Source organism: Haemorhous mexicanus, chromosome 3 (genome assembly GCF_027477595.1).
Source record: "Haemorhous mexicanus isolate bHaeMex1 chromosome 3, bHaeMex1.pri, whole genome shotgun sequence".
NCBI lineage: Eukaryota > Metazoa > Chordata > Aves > Passeriformes > Fringillidae > Haemorhous > Haemorhous mexicanus.
The window spans coordinates 58,553,499-58,574,002 of NC_082343.1; the positions used below are offsets into that span (position 1 = coordinate 58,553,499).

The following is a 20,504-nucleotide window of genomic DNA, read 5'->3' on the forward strand; positions in this document are numbered from 1 at the left end:
TGTATAGAGAGCACAATTTGAGTTAATTAAGCCCTTTTTTCTCCACTTCTCAAAGTCTGAGGCCTCATGATTTAGAGATACCAGAAGGGACATTAATATATTTATTGCATTCTTTAAAAATCATTATATTCATGTATCATTATGTTCTTCAGCTAGATATAGAAACCTACCATTATCTCACAACAAAGGACTAACACTTTTGGAAAAAGAGTCACTATTTGAAAGAGAAAATATAACTTCAGAATTATCAGACATATAGTCATACACCTATTAATACACATCTGTCTATAGGCAGTATGGTTTTGAGCACTTACTAACAAAATCAAAATACATTAAAAGTTTTCCTTATCAGGCAGAGTAATTTTTAGTTTTGTGACTGAAGATTTTTAACATTTTGTCCAAGTATCAAACAAAATATCATCTCAGCTCCAACCTAAAAATGTTTATTTATTGTCCTAGATATCACTGAATGTATCACTGAATGCAACACTTGAATGTCAAATTCAGAGCAGAATAGAGTGATGCAATGCAAATATTTCTGCCTTAAAAGACAAATAGCACAATTCAGTTACACAGAAAGGTAAATGAGAATTGCAGAGGAGACTTACTGAGTCTAAGGTTACATAACTTTTCATAGAAGCAGGCAGCCATATCACAAACTAATCATGATTCATTATAACTTTGTTTAGGACTTATAAGATTTTTTGCCTTTACCACTCCTACTGGTAGGCTGTTCCAGAAACTCTCTATTTTGGTAGTTAGACATCTTTCAATCTCTAATATCAATTTATTCATTGCCAGATTACACTGCCCTATGCTTTCTTTTCTCCCATAATCTGAGTGAAGACAATGAGACTAGTCAAATAAATAAAGCAAATTGGAAGTTTTTTAAAAGAAATTATTCTTAAACCCAATGGCTAGACACTTAAATATTTCCTAGGCAGTGAACACATATTCAAATTATTTTTGACAGACTACTGGTGATTGGGATCATGCCAAAACACAAGAAGAAAGACCTAATGTTTAATGTTGTGAGGGTGGAAACTTTGTAAATACGACCTCAAAAAAATGAAAAGCAAAAAGAGCAAAGTTTTTTATTAATTTAATTTGAACAGTACCATGCCTGTTAACAAAAGATAATCATAGCAAGCACTTTGAAATACATTTCTTATTACCACATAAGATGCGTTCCACAGAGTTATGGCTGGAAGGGGCCATTAAATCATTTGTATAACACTGTATGCAGATAAACCTTCCGGCATATCCAAGATCATAAATTCACCTAATTACTGCTGCATTAAGCCTCAGCAATTTCAAAGGGCTAATACACATCCCCAAGGGTGACACACAACCTTGATCAGAAATGTCAGGAAAAGGGGAGTACAGCACTGGTCTTACACGTTTACTTAAGCAATTAAACTAAAAAAGTACCTCAATTTTATTTTGAATGGCCTCATCTCAATTCACAGCTTAAAAATTAAAAGAACACTATTTCCATAGCAACTTCTATGTCTAGGTGATTCTTAGGTTTGAAACCTCCTGCAGTACAATACCTGACTATAGAACATTTTCTGCCGGCGTATTTCAACTTCACAAACTCACTACTCCACTGTTTACATACATAAGGTTTCTTACCACTTTTCACCATAGGTTTGCATGGGACACCTATGCAAAAAATTCTTTTAATCGAGCACAAAGTGCAGTTTAACTTTCAAGTCACTGGTAATCATTCAAGATCACTATGCTCTGACCTATTTATTCTTCCAGGAAATATTGTATTTGGTTGCACTAAAAAGAATTTTGTTTGAATCAATTCAGTTTACAGATCACTGTATTGGACAATTTAACATAACCATTATCTATGATTTCACCAGGCTTTATTCTACCTGCTCCCCAAAACTGCCCAATCTGTTGCAAAAAAGTGCAATCATTTTGTTTTCTGGGACCAGATTTTACTACCAGATTCTTAGTCTGGCTGAGTTAGACTTCAGAACATATGTTGCTGTTCATGGCAACATGTTATATTGTGCAAATATGTCCAGCAGAGTCTTGTCTTCAACATGGAAAAAATTACTTGCTTTTATTTTTTCAGAGTTGCTACACTTCTAACAAACTCACCAGTATCTCACAAATCAACAGAGAATGACAGTTCAGAAAAAAAAAAAAATACATCTTACTGTTCACTTTAGTTCACCGAAGCCCAATATAATAAGCTGCTGCAAAACTATGCTATAAACACTGCACAAAACATTAACAGCATGGGTATAGGTATGTAGGATTTTTTTTCAGAAGCCATAATTCTATTAATTTCTGCCACTTACTTCAAGAAAAGATGTAATCTTTTTCACAATTGACAATAAATATTTAAACCACGGAAATTTATTTCCCCCTTTCAACAATACTTTAGTCTTTCTATTCCAGACCAAAAAGAGAAAACATGAACCAACCTCCAATTGAGGGACAAAAATATTAAAAACCCCGCTGAACAAGACTATCGTTTGAAAGCAGCATGCCAGGTTTACAGTTAATATATCTCACCCTCCAATGAAAAATGCATCTTAATATGCACACAGCTCTTTGGATAGCTCAGGAAGGTGGTTACTGACAGAAATACTGTCACCGTGTCAACTCTAACACTTTGATTAGGAAGGATATAGTGCTTCTGAACAACTTCCTATGCAAGCCACTTCTCACACTGCAAAGGAAGACAGAGGAGAAAAATACTCTTACTACCATCTAAGAGCTGAACAACCACTCACACTGAAAAATGTGTAATGGTGGAAGTCTTTTTAGTATACTTCAGACAGTATTATAATACATTGCAACACTGAGGTCATTTGCCATTCTTTAATCAATTATGATTTCATGTTTTCCCAGAAAATATTTATACTCATTATCTGATGGGTTTTTTACACGGATTTTCAAAATTTACAGCTCACAGTCACAGTGGGCTGTGAATTACAGTTTGTTTTATTCTACGCTATTTCTTATGGTCTAGATATCATCGATGATTCAGTTAAATCACATGCTCTTTTGCACAAAAAGCAAATATTAGGGCATAACAGATTTCTACATTCTAATTTTCTCAGATCATCTGCTTAAATAAAACAGAAATTAGCATTTACCTGTAGAAGGCTGGAGGAGCAGCTTCCCTCATCCCAAAGCTGCCCTGATCATTTTCAAGGTAATAGGGTACCTGTTGGCTGTGATGATGGATGAAGGGCGACAGCTGGGGTGCCGTTTGCAAGAATACCACCGGGCTTGGTGGGACACTGTTCAGGGAGTGAAATCCTGCCAGGCTGCTGGACCCAAAAGATTCAGATGTAGGGGCATAACTGAGCGTAGTAGAGCTGTAGACGGGAGCCGTAGTACCAAAATCATAGGTGGCTCCTTCTGGGTAGTTAAAAACTCCTGTCTTGCTGGTCTCCACGTACATGTCGCTGAGCGATCTTTCCAGGGGAATCTTCAGCTGAGGTCTGCTCAGTGTCTCCAGTTCAGTGCCTTGAATCTGGTGCAGCAGGGTAACTCCAGAGGTTTTGGTGTGAAGGGTCATGGTCAGTACTAATGGCAGTGAGCAAGGAACATATCTGCTTTTACTGTCAACAGCGAGATCGGCAGCTGGCAGTCCACCTAAAAAAAATACCAGAACCTATTCTGAGCCTCAGCAGAAATCATAATAAAGCAGCACTAGACAGGTATTCCTCTAATCTCAGCAAGGAGGAGGATACAAACAAATGCAGAGTGAGCACTGAAAACGCACATTCTCTCTCTCTCTCTTCTTCCCTCCCTCTCCCTCTCTCTAACTTTTAGGAACTCCTCATCTGCGCTAATATGCATTACTAGGTGCTGGCTGCAAGCCAGGAGCCCTTGCCTTGTGCCGACGTTGGTTTAAACATCACTTCAGAAACAATTAGTTCTGGAGTTATACCAAAGAATTGTCCGTCTAAATGTTACTTCATTCTTACTGATCGTTTCATTTTTCACTTCAGGGAACAGTGCTTTGCAGCAACTAACGGGAAAGAACACTTAAATCCAACCAGGAAGACTAGTCCAGTGGTCAGTCAGATTACTGCCTTTTATTTCTTCAGCAGGCTCCAATCTATCTGTGCTTATCTCTCCTCCTGTTGGATTCATTTTCATGTTTGCTAGAAATATGTAGTGTGTACATTGTACTGACCCTGGGCAGGACTGTGCTGTAACCGAGATAGGGCACAGCAGAATGTGTGTGTCTGTGTGTGTGTGTGTCTCTGTGTGTGTGTGTGTGTGTGTGTGTGTGTGCAAGCACGCGTCTGTGTGTCTGTCTCTCTGCGTGTCTCTGTATGTTTGTGCATTTGGGTGTGCACGGAGCAAGCCCCAGTCCACAATGCCAGCTAATAAAATTGAAGTGCGCATGATACCTATGCAGAAGAGAAGATTTATAATATACTTTCATCAGCAACAGCAACTCGCAGCTACTAGAGTACTATAATAACACTAAAAAGCAAGGAAAAGCTTTAGACTCGCCTAGAAAATTTTGCTTCCTTCTTTTTATTCTGTAAAATGATGAAACAGACATCATTTACATTTCGCCTGAGTTAAGAGATGGTTGTTTGATTGCATGATATATAAAATGAATACAGGAAATTCTTTTTCCTAGTCTTGTGAACAAAAGCCAGGCAAACTTGAATTTTGAAATCAGACTAAAAAATCAAGTAATTAAAATAATCAAACAGGATTGGCTTAGAAAAAACTTGACATGCCTCTCAAAGTTATATTTAGAAAGGAAAAAAAAGGAGAAGAGAGAACATAATGAAAAGGTGTGGCATGCATGCTACTTCTTGCTATGTCATTCCATATAATTTTAACTTCGCACAAACCAGTTCTCCTGAACGAGCTAAATGAAAACCTCCAGAAACTGTTTCAAACTCTCCAGCTTCATTGCTGTGGTCTGTGGTTCAGTCAATGAAATAGGCTAATGTCAACCCTAAATGCATTAATATATGGGCTCCAGTTAGTGTCCTTTGAATACTAGCAAAGCCTATGCTATACTTAAACAACTCCACAGTTATCTGGCTCAACCTTCAAAAAACCCAAGAAACTGAAAAACTGAATATGCAGGTCACTAGAAGTGTCAAGAAAAGTTTACTCAAAACAGTTTTATTTTAGAAATAATGCAGCGCTTTCAGAACTTCTACTAAAATAGGCAAAGTTTTTTATATTCGCAAGAATATTCTGAAGCAATATATGTTTTTGCCTTCGCAGGCGCAGAGCTGAGACATCAGCACACGCACAACTATGTACTTGATATATTTCCTCACCCACCCAGCCACCCTCTCTACCCTGTTCAAATTTCAGATTGTAGACTTTGATCAAAGAGATAAGCTTGTTTAAATAACACTGGACTAAACATGTTCCCAGTTAAAAAAATAATAATCAGACGACCATACCCAGCAGTTCAGAAAGTCTTCAAAGAGTTGTGCTGAAAGTATGCCAGACAGTGTGAGAGAGAAAAAAAAAAGAGTGTGTGCATGTTCTCTTAGAGTGGGCGACTGTGCACCTGCAGAGACTAACAGAACAGTAAGTAAGCACAGCTCTCAGCAGCCAGGCTGCAGGGATGCACGGGCTGAAATGAATGGCAGCTACAAGTTTAAGCCAGTCACCTCTACACATTTCATTTTGTGCTTTGAAATATATAGAAAAGGCATCACCTCTTATTAAGCTGCATAATCTGAGAATTAATGTTAATCTACCTGCCATAAAAACTATCTACTTCTATAGTGTGCTAAAAAATGGAATTTGAATTTTTATCTGGAGCATTATCCAATATGTATGCTCTGTCTAATATATTGATATGAAATAAAATCTTCCAGTGTAATAGCTATGCAGAAGTGAAGAAAACACAGGAAAACCAAGTCAAAAACAAAAATAAGAGAAAGTGAGCAAACAAAGAGTTGACTTCTGAGTGTGCCCTGTGCTTCTTACATGCAATTTTTAAGATCCTCATTAATTATTTTTGGGAGGCAGTGTTTTTCCAGGGAGTCAAATATTTAAAATTTCCATCAGATGTAAACAGTATTAAACATACTATAGGGTTAACTTGAACCACCATCACTTCTGCTGTGTACCATCTAAATTAGGGACCCTATGAGCAGCTCTCCACAAGCCACAGTCCTCCCACTGAAAGGGCTCAGCAATAGACGGCTGCAGTATCCATGCAGCACACAGCCTTGTACACATCCTGAGAGAAAAAAAAGTGAGTGCCACAAACAAGATCTTGGGGATTGGCTGAGAACCTCTGTGACAGCATCCTGTAATGTCTGACTGACTTTTCCTGTGGAACAAAAGCAAGAGAGCAGGAAAGGGCAAGGGTGAGGTGGGGGGTGTGTCAAGCCAAATCTCATGAAGAAGGTGAATTTTTGATTTTTGTACACTGAAAAAAAATCAGGCTCTAATTCTGTTTATTATATATAGGCTTTTAGACATAAAGAAATTACGAAATTCAAAAAGTTACTAGAGGGTTGCTTTTTTTCTTGTACTACATAGCAAAGATTGTGCTGCTTGCTCCAAAGTAACAAACACCACTACTTCACCCTGCTTTAGAGTTGGCAGTAGGTGCACCCACCTGTGGACTCACCTCTCAAAAAAATGAGATGAAGGTTTCTAAAACCTGGTATTTTTGCTTAATGGTCAGGACGTACCTCACAACTCACTTTAATCTGATCTAGGACATGTCAGATTTTACATGCTCCAGAATATGGAAATATTAGAGTATGGGAATGGGTACAGGATTTAGCAATGCTATTTAGTGTTCTTTAGCAAAACGTTTATGCAAAGACCTTGTTTTTCTAAATCCCACATCATGTATGCCTTTAAAACTCTGCACATCTCATACAGAAGGACTTGTCTCATTCACTCTGGGTTTTTTGTTTTAAATTACATGTAGTAACAAGAGAGAGTAAATAAAAACATGAATTGGCTGCAGCACCTTCCTTTCCAGTGCTAGGCAAATGTTGTGTTCAAAATGGGGTAGTCTACATTCTCAGATCTAATAATTTCTCAACTATTGTGTATTCAGCTGCAGCCAAGCTGCCCTATGTATTTCACCTTAATAAAAGTCTAATATTGTTTTGGAGTTGCTGAGCACGTACTACAGGAGATACACAGATATATAAAAATAGACAAACTGGTTTGACAAAATCTGAAGATTTGCTAACTTGAGATCAGGTATAGATTGGGGGTTTTGATATATTTCTGAAGTTTGGGAATATACAAATAAAATTTGGCTTTGATCCATACAGATTTATGCCTGCACAGGAAGGAAAGAAAACAGCATTTAATGAATCCTGAAGTAGGAGGGACAAGTCCACTGTGACTGAGAGCACTACAGACATGTTGGCAAAGAAGGTCAAAGCAGAAATTGCATCTTCATACAGAGGGATTTTTAATGAGAATTAGTTGGGATGAAACAGTGAGGACTCAGGCACTACACTTCTCATGGAAATGAGAAATTAGTAGTTTAGATAAATGAAAGTGACTGATTAAATCCTGTGTTCCCCTTTTAAAAATTTCAGCCTGTTTTCCTTTTATAGATAGGCTGCAGTTCCAGTGCTCAACTCAGATTTTCCAGAGTGGGGAATTTACTCTGACTGCACTAACAAAATATAAAATGCAGATACAATAAAACTAAATCACATTTCTGCTGCTCTGTGATTAAACTAGCATCATTTGCAACTGAAAAATATGTAGGTATGTTTCTAAGGGCAAATTCTGCTTATTTTGATTAATTGATGAGTAGTTTGCATCAATTTTCTTTTTATTTATTTTATTTGTTGACAAATGACCACTGTGATCAGATGAAGTTAGCAGACTACGCATACTGCAGTTTGGCTCAACTGGACCATTGGTCCAACCCTTCTAAACTGGAACACAGCTTAAAAAAACCCCAAAAGTAGCCTTCTTCCACTGATGGAAAAAATTGTGGAACCAGTGAAGTGATCTCAGAAACAGAAAAAAGAAAACAGGTTATTAAAAAATTTAGAAGATATTATTTCAACTTCTCCAAATAACTGGAAGGAAGTTTGAGAATTTTCAGTGTCATTAAAATTAATCAATAATTTTCTACTGACTACAGGTCCTGAAAGGGAGTCAGAGAATGGTAACAAAATAATCATTTTATAGGATTTAATAATTTTATAGTATTAAAAAAATAAACAAATAAAGGAAAAAGGAACAGCCTGAACATATTTTTGCACTTTGGACAAGACAAAACAGAAGTTTGAGGGAAAAGGAGATAAACCAAAAATACTATATGAAGTATAGTATGCAAAAGTATATACTCAAAATACATATACACATTTCTATGTATAAATTAAATCTATAAATATACAAAAATGCTATTAAATTTATAGGAAAATTTAAAGACAGAAAAACTCCGTTCTATAACAGGCATTTTTCAGTGCTAGTTTTAGTAACTATTGCAACAAAAAATGGTAAACTCAGAGCACATACTATAAATTTTCCATAAACCTGCTGACAGTGAAAGACCATAAACTTTTTCGCTCTGGTTCCACAGCTATAAAGATAGAAGTTTTTTTTTTAGCTGCTGCAATTAAAGAAGAATCTATTGTACATAACAGGAGGAACATTATGTTTTTCCAAGATTCCACAGCAACATTACAGAGAAATTATGTTGTGTTTAGTCCAGTGAGGAAACTCCTCAAGACAGACAGCTGGAGAACAGCACCATCTACCCCACTGCCTTATAAATCTTCTCTTGGGAAAGAAAAAATACAAAAAAATTAAAGCCCTTGATACCACTAGGCAAATGAGGCATGCTTAAAAATTCCTTAGGCTCTAAAGAGAGATAAGTGCTTCATGCTGTTAGTGGAAGTTTTCAACATTTAGTTACATAAGTTGATACAAAGATGTATTCTTATTTTTTCCCCGACTCCCAAGTAACTCACTAGAACTAGCCATGGGACCAAAGGTCTAGATCTAAGATATCTAACCCTAAATTTTTGGTTTAGGTTGGTTTTCCTGTTAAAAGGGGAGCTTCTGCTTTCACAACTCAAATGTAAGTAGAGGCTTTGAAAAAAATTGGTCAAAATAGTTCTTGTTACAAATGGGATACTGTTGAATGCAATTATTCCAGACATATGTTTATTAATTTACAGCATTTAAATATGTCTTCAATTTTACCTGTAATTTGTATGGAAGACCTATTACATTTTCTGAAATTATCTGTGCAAACACAAGAAATATTAGGCTAGGATGTCAGCACATCTTTTCAGTTAAGTATTCTGACATTTTAAATGCTAAGACTTTGTTTATATCTATTTATGATACTCTAAGATTTTAGCCATTCAGCTGGAAATTTTGTATGTCAGTGATGAGCTCGGTGATAATAACTTGGAAGTACCTGAGCCAATTGGAAGGAAATTATCTGCTTTTCCCTCCTTAGAGATTTCTAGAAACCATTTTTCGAAACAAGAAGCCTTTTTGCTGCTGCAAGCAAGGAGTTTGGAGATGGAACTTTGAATCTGGCAGGGAGGTAAAACACTGTGTCATAGAACTGGCTTTTGCTATTCCTCTGAAAATCCATCCACCTTTGGCCAATTTTTCTTCCCTTGAAAAAACTGCAAGTTTTTAAGAGTTAAGATTCCTAAAAGCTCTTTCCTGGCTGAGCCTGCTCTCCCCTCTTTCAGATCTTAGTCCTGACTCGACTGGGCACGAAACTTACCAAAAGAATGAATGACATGCTGAAGTCCAAACTAGTATAAATTCAGAATGCTTTCCCCTTTCATTGCTCTTCTGGGGCAGAGTAATAGTCTGGGATTAAGTGCAGATTATTGTGTCAGTTACAAGGCTGAATTTCAGACCCCAGATGTACAGACTGAATTTCCTGAAACTAAATGGGACACCATCTCCCTTTCCAATCCAGCATTAGAAAATGATATGTTAAAATATACCCTTTTTCTGAAGGAGTAGAAGACATCCTGTAATATAAGAAGTTTGTGCATTTTTTCAGTTTTTTGTGCCTCAAAGATGGGAGAGGATAAAACTAAATGATTCTGCCTGACTCATACAGAATAAATTACTTACTTCATATGTAAAATGGGCCAAAATACCTGAGTACTCTGGACAAACTCAAAAGATATTAGCAAATACTAGTGTTTCAAAGAGTTAGTAGATGTTTTCATGGATGCAGAAAGACAAAAGTTAAAAAGAAAATTTCTCTGCTTCCCTACACAAAATGTTAACTACTTGTGAGCAAGGATATTCACTGGTAGAAAAGCAATGATTCCTTGATTTAAGATTAAGCAGCATTCCATGCTTAATAACAAACAAATACGTAAAAACCAGAATGAACTGGGAAATGCAAAATGGTAGCTTAGTATCCCACATTTAGAGAAAAATTGAATGGACTGACTGATCACCATGATCACTAGCATTAGTCTAGCAAGAAAACTATTTTTTGGATGTCTTGCAATTGGCTTAAGGGTGAGGCATCTTCAAAATGATCAAATATTCCCGTGCCTGAGCTCCCAAACACACTCAGAAATAAGACACCTGCTTAATTCATTCAAAATGATCAAATATTCCCATGCCTGAGCTCCCAAAAACACTCAGAAATAAGATACCTGCTTAATCCATTTATGTGGTGAATCTCTCAAAAAAACTCTCAAGTTTTGTTTATGAGATTAAAGGAATGAAAGCAGGTCCAGATTCCCCTGCTGAGCCTTCCTGTCCTTAAGCAAATCACCATTCCCACCCAGCCTGGTGTCATCTGCAAACTGCATGAGAGGGCACTCAGTTTGTCCAGATCAACAACAAAGATGCTGCACAGGACCAACACCAACATGGAAACATAAACCAACACCAACATAAGGAACAGCACTTTTGGCCAGCGGCCAGCCGGGGGTGGCCGTATTTATAGAAACATCTTTTATTCTCACTTATGGCAGCAGACAAATAAAACTCTACTTAGGCTTTGGCCTTTCCAGTTTCCTCTCTGCATAACCACATGACATCCTTGCAGTCCTCCTAAGCTCCAGACATCCCAATATGGTCAGGATATATGAGGGCAGGCTCAGGTAGCAGGGCCTTCTCAACTTGTAAGTGAAAAAGAATCAGTAGTACTTTACTGCTATCTACAACCATCTGAGCAGAGAATACAGGGAAAATACAGAGACAAACCCTTCTTGGAGGTGCACAGTGACAGTCCAAGGGGAAAAAGAACACAAGATGGACGATGGAAAATTCTGACTCAACATTAAGTATGATTTCTTTTTTTTTACATTAGGAATGATATGATACTGGAATGGGCTGCCCAGAGACACTGGAACTAATCTGAGGATGAGACTCAGCTCTGAGTTCAAGACTCAACTGGACAAGTTCCTGAGTAGCCTGATTTATGCCTTCTTTGAGCAGGGGTTTGGACTAGATGGTATCTTGATAGCCCTTCCAATTTATTCCACGATTCTATGTGTCTAATACACAGATCTGCACCAAAACACTCAGAAGAGATTAATCACCTTGGTGGTGATGGTCTATTTCCCCATTTTCCACAGATTCCTGATGCCAAGATCTTACACATTTCATGAGTTAGGAAAGAAGAAAATTCTACTGGCCTCATTGTATCTTCTCAGCATTTCTGTAAACTACTCCAGTCCTTACCCAAAATATCTTTGCTGCCCATTGCCTTAGCAATGGACCCACCTGTTCTCAGTAGTCATGGCACACCTAGGTTTGAACACCCACTGAGACACTGGCTATAATCAGCCATCTTTTGTGGCCCCCACAAAACAAAACCAGCTGCCTTTTTTGATGGAGAGATCTCCACCAAAAGACTCATTCTGAAGTGTCATTAGTTCTCCTGTCAGTGTTTCTCCACACATATGTATGATGCAGGTACCTGTACAGTAAAGTGACCAGAGTGTCCAGGTACATAGAAAGTAGCCCCTAAACACAAAACAGAAGAAAGTACAAAATCAGTCTTATGACATGACCTAGTTTTGTCTCTCATTTCTCTTCAGTAATGGTATTCAAATACACCAAATTTGGTTTTAACATTCCCATTTCCTCCCTAGAAGCTGATCCTCCAACAGAAAAGTCCTTGCGATGAGGCTAACCCTGTCACCTCAAGCAGTTACATTTACTGTGACCCTCAGGCCAAGAGAAGTCTTCACCCAAATTACTTGGAAAAGCTTTGATGCTTTCAGCATCCCATTTTTATCTACCAGACACTGGTAGCAAAAGTCCCTCGCTTTCTGGGCATCCTCTGGTAAATGGATTTGCTTTATTTACTCCCCTAATCACTGTCAATCAACCTCTGCTATTGCAGCATGCCTGCATGTACCTGTGAATAATCTGCAATCAGCACATCAAGTCCACTTGCAGGCCTTAGTTTCTCCCTATCTACTCAGAGATTATCACAGAGCCACTGGACTGTTGCCAGTGCCACACAAGGAAGGTGTCTCAGTTTACCTTTGGGCCTATTCTTACAAATCTAAAGATGAAGAGGAAAAGTCCATGAGGAGTACCAGTTGTTGAACTAATCAGTGTTACTGTACATGTTTCTGTATTCTCTCCCTGATGTCAAGAACGGGCTTGTTATTGCCACTGTCAGGGCAGACACAACTCCAGCCACACCTCGGTGGTTCATTGCTGCCATTACTCATCCCTCTGGACCATACTCTAGAAAAGCACAGTCAGACAGCAAGTGTTCATTAATAATTACCCATCTAGGAAGAAAAGTACTGGCTGCACTTGTCCTGTGCAGACCCCAAGCAAAGGAGCAAATTCAATATTCTAGAGATAGAAGTATGGTAGATGTTGTAGGGAAAAATTCTATGAGGTAATTCAACAAGAATCTGTAGGCTGGAGATGAGTTGTCTGCTTTGGTCTACTTCTCAAAATTTTCCATCAGCAGTTAAGAAAATATTTCTTAATTGTAACAAAAATTCAGACCTTCTACAAAAGAAGTCTCAGTAAGAGGTTCCCTCAGAAGACATGATTCCATTTAAATAGTAGAAATGTACCATCTATATTAAAAGATGTACTTTGGAGCTTATTAGTGGCTTCTTCCACAACAGACATAGCAAAGACATGCTCAACCAGAAAGATCTTGAAATGAATCCTTATAAGGCATTTTCTGATATGTTTCTTTTTTTTTTTTTGGAAATGGAGAGGGATTGTATTAAATATATAGTCCTAAATAAGGCTGTGCTATATATCTTCCATGATCATTTGAATCAGTTGTTGACTCCAGGGAAACTGATCATGATGAGCTAATTTATGAGTTTAAGTGCTTTCCTGGATCAAGGCCTAAGTCTTATCCTCACGCACACATCAACTCCAACCATCAGAGAAATTCAAAATTAGCAGAGGTTATGTCTCATTTTTCGGGAATGACTTGCAAGCTTTATATAATTCTGGTTCTGTGATATAACATATCCTCCTTACTCCAGAGAAGAATTTTTGAAAATTAACAAGCCTCCAAGAACGGTCAATGGAATCTGAACGAAAAACCAATGCGAAACATTCAGTTCTATTGTGATTGTTATTTGCACTCAGGAGCACCTAAGATCACCATCAGAAATTAGGTTCTCATTGTGCTAAGTACAAGGTATACTTAGAACAAAGAATGTTTGCTCAATAGCCCAGATTTAAATATATAACTGACTAAATGCAGCACCTTTAAAGAACAAGTGTCTCCATTTCTCTACAAAAATCAAATAGACCTGGTAATGTATCTCCTGCTTCTGTTTCAAAGTTGCATTGTTAAATAAGACAGGTCTGTTTTATAAACTCTAAATATAAAACCTTTTGATCAAGGTATCAAACAATTCAACATTTACAAATACAAGAAACCTGCACAGAACTGATGAATTAGCACTAGCAACAATTGCTCAAAAAAATTAGGGAACAGCAAAAGAGCAATCACAAATGAGCTAACCATAATGTAACTGAAGCATCCACACATGCTACAGCTGTTGAAGCATTCTGTTCAGGCCAGAACAATCATGAGCAACAGCAAAATGACACAACTTCAGTGTCGTCTCACCAGCACCTCACAGGAAATGGAAACATGATCATCAGCAGGGCACCACCACAATGAGATGGGAAATAAAACCCACACACCAAAAAAAAAAAAAAAAAAAAAAAAAAAAAAAAAAAAAAAAAAAGCAAGCAAGAAAAAAGAAATCTAGTATTAGAGAAACCCCAGGCTTCTTGTTGGAGAAAACTTTCAAAGCCCAGGCTTCTGTAGAAAGACAAAAATGCATTGTCATCTGTCAAGCGGAACAAATAGGACCTTAGTGATTCAGTAACAGTTGCACTCTCTTGGCAGATACTAGCTTGTTTAAGGCAGGGAAGATCAAAGGAAGTAACTAGATGCCAACAGATGGGGAAAAAAAGGTCAAAGTTATTTATTATTTCAGCATTCCCCTATCTTTATTTGTTCTTCCACCATTTTCATTGTTTTGTGCAACAAGATGGAGGTCTTTCTGAAACACAGCCATCAGTAATTTAATGGAATGGCTCTTTTGCAATACAGGCTCTTCTATAAGTTCAGAAGTCCATCAGATCAACAGGTTTCCTATCCATACGGGGTGAGTGAAATAGACAGTTCCACGTACTCATTTAGCACAATGGTCTACAAGCCACAGAAATTATTATTAATGGACTGCAAAACCAGAAAGAATGACCAAAAATCATTGCCATTAGAAATGTCAAATTTATGAATATTGATATTTGATTTGATGTCAAATTATAGGAATACCAGAGTTAATATTAACTAATTGACATTTTTCCAACCAATTGAGTTTACAGTTGCAAAACCTTTAAAAGCAGCAAACACTGCTGTCCAGAGACATCTTACACGTGTGGAAAATTAATTTGAATTTTTAAGCTACTGTTCTGTCCCTGGAGAAATACCAATAAATTTAATTCCTTATTGTGCAACTAAGAGAAAGGATTATTTCCAGTAATTCCTAAAGGAGCTCTTGCCACAGTCAGAACCTCAGCAATCCATCACTTGTGCAGCATGACAGAGAGAAAGGGCAGATCTGTGCTGTACAGGGACAACTGATACAGAGACTGCCAAGCCATCTTTACCTGACTCAGCCCTGAAACGTGAAGAAACACTGCTGCTAGCAAGGTGCCATGCTCTGGATTATTAACCCCTGCCTCACAAGACAGCATCCTGCTAGTACAGCTACCCTGCCTTCCACACCAAGTTACTAATTACCAACAACTAATTCAGGCAGTGATGTTGCACAGTCCTTTCCACCAGACTCCTTCAAAGAGCATAGCTATAGCTTAGAAAGGCCTCTTGATAAAAAATAAAAATTCTCAGTAGCGCAGACTCTATTGATGGTACTCCTTTGAGTACAAACAGTCCAGGCATCTTTAGAGCTACAGGGGCTGGTGACACACTACTGAATCAATGTGGTGACTTCATGGATGGCACCAGGAAGGCTGGAGCCCCTACAAGGAGGTTAGCATGCAGAGGCCAGTGTCACCCACCTTCATCAGAGGTGGCTGAGGAATGAAGAAGTGACAATGAAGGTGCTGAAAGCATCTCCCTCAGGAAGTACTGTCTTTAATGAGCTGTGGCTCAGTAAAGCTCAAAGCTGTTTTTAACCTACTGAAAATAGGACAGACCTGCAGACTCTCTGCAATTGTACTATAAACTGTTGTAATATTTCATGAGATAAGTTTGGCATGTGCCAAACAGCACTACCCCAAAATATTCCTGAGCTTGAGGCATTAAAAAATTACAGAATCATTACTACTGTTTAGTTTTCATTCATCCATTGCGTTGTGGAAACTATTAACACAGATGCAAGCTATTCCAGGACAATTGGTCCAGCTGCCTAGAAATCATCTTGAGTGTATTTGATTTATGTTTGTAGCTAAAGCTTTTTAGATTTGATCCAAAAAACTGGCTTGCAATCTACCTGTTAGATGACAAAGTTGAAGAGTAATGCAGACTGCTGAAGCCTGGGCATGCCTCACTCCCAGCAGCTTCAGCATGACTTGAGTATAGACAGTGAATTGTTGGGCACTTCTGACCTGAAATGGTCATGAGAGCATTTGGAAGGCACATAGGAAACACATGCCTGCTTCAGTGTTCAGGGAATTCACCTTCCTGAAAGCCAGCCTGTAAAGTCAATCTTTCATGCTTCTCAGGGTTTTAAAAAGAATAATTTTGCTGTACAGCTAAAGTGATTTAAGTGATTTAGCAGTGAACTGTTTTTAAAAGTGGTCATATCCTTTCTCCACCTTCACATTCTTGCATCTTTCATGCTTCTAGTCTGGAGACTGACATTAGCAAAAAGTTCTTGTTGTTTTTGAAAGGTAAGTATCACACTGGTGCAGCTCTTGAGCCACATCAGGAGAAAGTGCAGGAGCTACTGGTGAGAATGAAGAGGGAGACCACCTTGTTCAGCAGCAGGAAGCCTTTAAATTAATTGCACCATGCACTCAATGAGCCAAAGCAGAAAGGATGTAAACTCCCAAAGGGATGTGTCCGCCACACATTCAAACTGGTCATGATGAAACTGAATCAAATACACCATGGGCTACACATACTTTTAACACAGTTTATTTATTTTCCATTATCTGTGTTATACTATGCTGTACAAAAATAAATAATTTTATCTAAAGATTCATTGTTTTCAAAAAAAAAAGGTCCTTGCTGAATATCAAGTAGTATTTTGCTTTTCAGAAGTTTTTATGAGAAGGTTCCATTTACTTTGTTACACATTTCTATGCATAAAAACAAGTACAAGATGACCTTCTTATGAGGAACTTCCACATATTTGTGATTAACCAATATCAATAAAGAATAATATAAATAACTACTACAAAAATTATTACTCAATTTCACAATGACACTGAGTCCTGGCTTCTTTTACTAGAAGAAAAGTACTTATCTAGAATATAATATTTTTTTAAAGCAAAAAAAAATTAAATTAATTTCAATACCTGTGACACACCAAAAACGATTAATCCATAATATTAATGTTAAGAATTTTTCTTCAGTTAAAGGTAGTTTCACATAGGATTTAAAAGATTGCTGGAGACAAAATACTAGGGTTAAAAATTCAGCACTTTGCTCTAATATAGCAGCAATCCTTGTATGCCTATGTTTCATTTTGTCAGAGGAAGTTGAATAGGAGTAGATCAAATTACAAGAATACCTATTATTATTCATACTATCAAAGAAAGCCTGCATCTGCTACTGAAAAAGAAAAATGCTCATCCTTGCTTTCCACCGTCATCTAGTCACTGCTCATTAACCAGAAGAGTTCCATGGCTGTACTATGAACTTCAGCCTGCAAAATCTGCACCACACAGAAAGCACACACTTAGTACCCATGACTGATCACAAAACCCCCCACATTTCAGTCTTCAGATATTAAACAGCACTATGATGTATTCTCTTATGTAATCTGGATCCTGACATTTAGTATACCTCAGACAAAACATTCAGAAGCAGAATTTACTATTTCTATTCAAAATTTTATCCTTCAATATTCACAGTTCTAGTTTAAATAAAATTTACTTTGTGTCTTATAAATATTTCAGTGAGGCAATTTTGAGAGACTGATATCCACTGAATATCTGTGTATGGCTGTGAAATATATTTATTGAAAAAATGAACTGAGGGCAAATATTGTACAAGTATTTCTCTTGAGCTTATACCATAAATAAGTTTTATCAGTTTTAGAATTGAAACAGTAGTTAAATTCGTTCCTATTGTGTAATTTGACTATGTTTAACAATACTGCAGCAGTTCAAGTCAAGTGTAGATGCTGTGTCTGTTTAAAGACTGCACTGGCTGTCAGGTAGCACTTGGGGCACTATATAAAAATGGTTGCTTATCAGTCCACAATGTAGGTTGAACACTGATGACTTGTAAGGACATCTCCAACTTTGCTGTGTAGAACCCATGCTCCAAAAATTTCCAGCATACAATTTTTCCAGAGGGAATTCTTGTTTAATGACTTCAGACACAGCTTATTTTCCCAGGCTTTTCAATCCACTCTTCCCTATAAAGTATTCTTAACTTGCTGGTCACTGTTCATTATCAAAAAACGTACTTTAATGCAAAAAGTAAAAACACTATTAAAAATCTAGACCTGCTTTGTGACAAAAAAAATGCAGATAGTCTACATTTTTTTGCTGAGGTACCCAGACTGCACAAAACCACTCTTGATAAAACTGAGTGAAATTTGTTAATACTTGAAAAGTAACTCTCAAACTTGCATGATGAGCATGAATGTATCCTTACTTAAATCAATGAATAAATTGTCCCTATAAAATTAACAGGATTATCCTCAAATAAATATTCAACAATGCTATGTAAAAATAATATGGCCCTTCTCATTAAAAAGGGGGCGGAGTGAATCCACAGCAACGTTGTATTACTTTGCCCTATTTCTGCTTTGAAATGTTGAAATGCAGGAGCAAATGCTCCTACACAGCCTCACTGACAGAATTAGCATTTGATTTTTGACAAAAATCTCTCACTGATTACTTACATTCTGAATTCAAGAAAAAAAACAAACCACCATAAAAGACACTGTAGCAACAATATATAAACTCCAGCAAAGTTGACCAGTTTTTATTTTGTCAGGGGCACAGTTTCTTCTTTGAGAGATTAAACTGTCATTTACTTTAATCTCCCAGACATTGTCAGTAACCACTGATGCCATAACACTTCTATCTGACACCTTTCACTCTCATGGATGGAAGTCCATGATGGAAAACAGAATAATCTTAACCACATTAAACACAATCTAGGAATGTTTACTCATTTTACAGAAGAGCAACAAAATGTGGTCACTTGTACTTTATGCTCTCTTCCTTTAATAGATACAGCGACTTCACAATCATATTTGGCAATAACCAGGCTTTTATCAAAAACCACCCAATTTCAAGAAAATATTTAGAGGCAAGAACTACCTCATCCTATAGTATTTTGTTTATTTCTACCTAAATATTTTTTAAAACATTAACATGGAGTCCATTGCTTAAAAAAAATTACAGCTGCAAACACTCTAGTAAATAAACCAGGGTCTGAAGCACAGTCAGTACTCTATAAAAATACTGATTTGGGGCAAAGCCTTCAACCATAATGATTTTTTTCTAAAAAAACCCAGATATGCTGATCTTGCAATAGCATTTGCAAGAGAAAATATCGGTTTACACAGGATATGGGACACAGGCAGTAGAGCCATTTACTTCATATTTTAGGTAAGTTACTTAATAGCTTTACATCAGCAGCTTCCTTTCTCCTAAGCCAAAGCAGCTCAGTTAAAACATCCTTCCTGACTGAATCTACAACACCACAAACACGAAGAATATTCTTAAGTTTCATAAGCTCACCTTGCTCAAAAATGTAACTTGTAAAGAAGCAATCAAAAGAGATCACCGTGAACAATCCCAGTATGAAAAATTAGATACTATAAGATTATCTCAAAGAAATGGAAGTGCCTGTAACATCACAGAAACCTCCCTCCAGAAGAGCTAACTTCCTTCCAGACAGAAATGCAACATGAGTCTTCATAAATATTGAGGCCTGATAATCTCCCAGAAGCTGAAGGCTTGAAAACCCTGCCAAGGTCATCATCTCTTCAAATAAAGAGCAAGATGCATATCTGCAGCTAAGTGGCTGGTAATGCTTGTCATTGTATCATCTCATTTGCTTTCCAGAATCTTTGAATTCCACATAAATTCCTTTCCTAATTCTACCTATGTACTCAGATCTAGCTCCATTTACAGACTGTCCCTAAGTAATTACATATCATGCCAAAAGAAAAATTAATCAATTGAATAACCTGCATTTTAAGGAACACCAGAGGTCAGAATTATTAGATGTGAATGAAGAGTTACAAAACAACATAACTTTTTTGTATGTGTAACACATCTAGAGCACTTTGTACATACAGAAATATTGTTCAATAGACTAAAATTTTCCATATCTAAATATATACAAACAAAACTTATACTTTCTTCAATTCTGAATCAGCTTAAACTGTCATGGAGAGACTTCTGAATCTCTTGCTTTGCTACATCAGTGTCTTGTACTGACAAGGAGCCTGAAGAAAAAAGTGAGAAAAGCCAGACTGCACAAATGTCATCATCAGTAAGTCTTAGAGTAACAGTTAAGCCAATTAAATAAAACTTTGTTTTATTTACTTCCACATATTCTTGCAAAAACTTCCAAATTGTATGCAGGCCAGAATTTCAAGTAAATTTCAAATCCATCATTTAACTTCTACCTCATATAAATTAAAGACAGTGTTAGTAAAGATGAAGTGATCATAACACCTATCTACATTTTTTTAAAATACACCTATAGTAACACAAGTATTTTTAAAAATGCTTTGATTTCTGGAATAGCTATATCTGTTATTAGCTTTCCAAACAGAAATTGTGTTCTTCTTGCATTATCAACACATTTTATTTTAAAAAATAGCAAATTCTGATAATATTAAAATTGAAATTTGACA

General features: G+C 37.0%; 1 protein-coding gene across 1 annotated transcript in view; it reads right to left on the reverse strand.

The window, feature by feature from the left end:
• ESR1 (estrogen receptor 1) overlaps positions 1-20,504 on the reverse strand; it is a 160,429-nt gene that overhangs the window by 105,180 nt on the left and 34,745 nt on the right. The window contains 1 exon segment of the mRNA XM_059841965.1: positions 3,126-3,630. Coding sequence (XP_059697948.1) covers positions 3,126-3,630 — 505 coding nt within the window.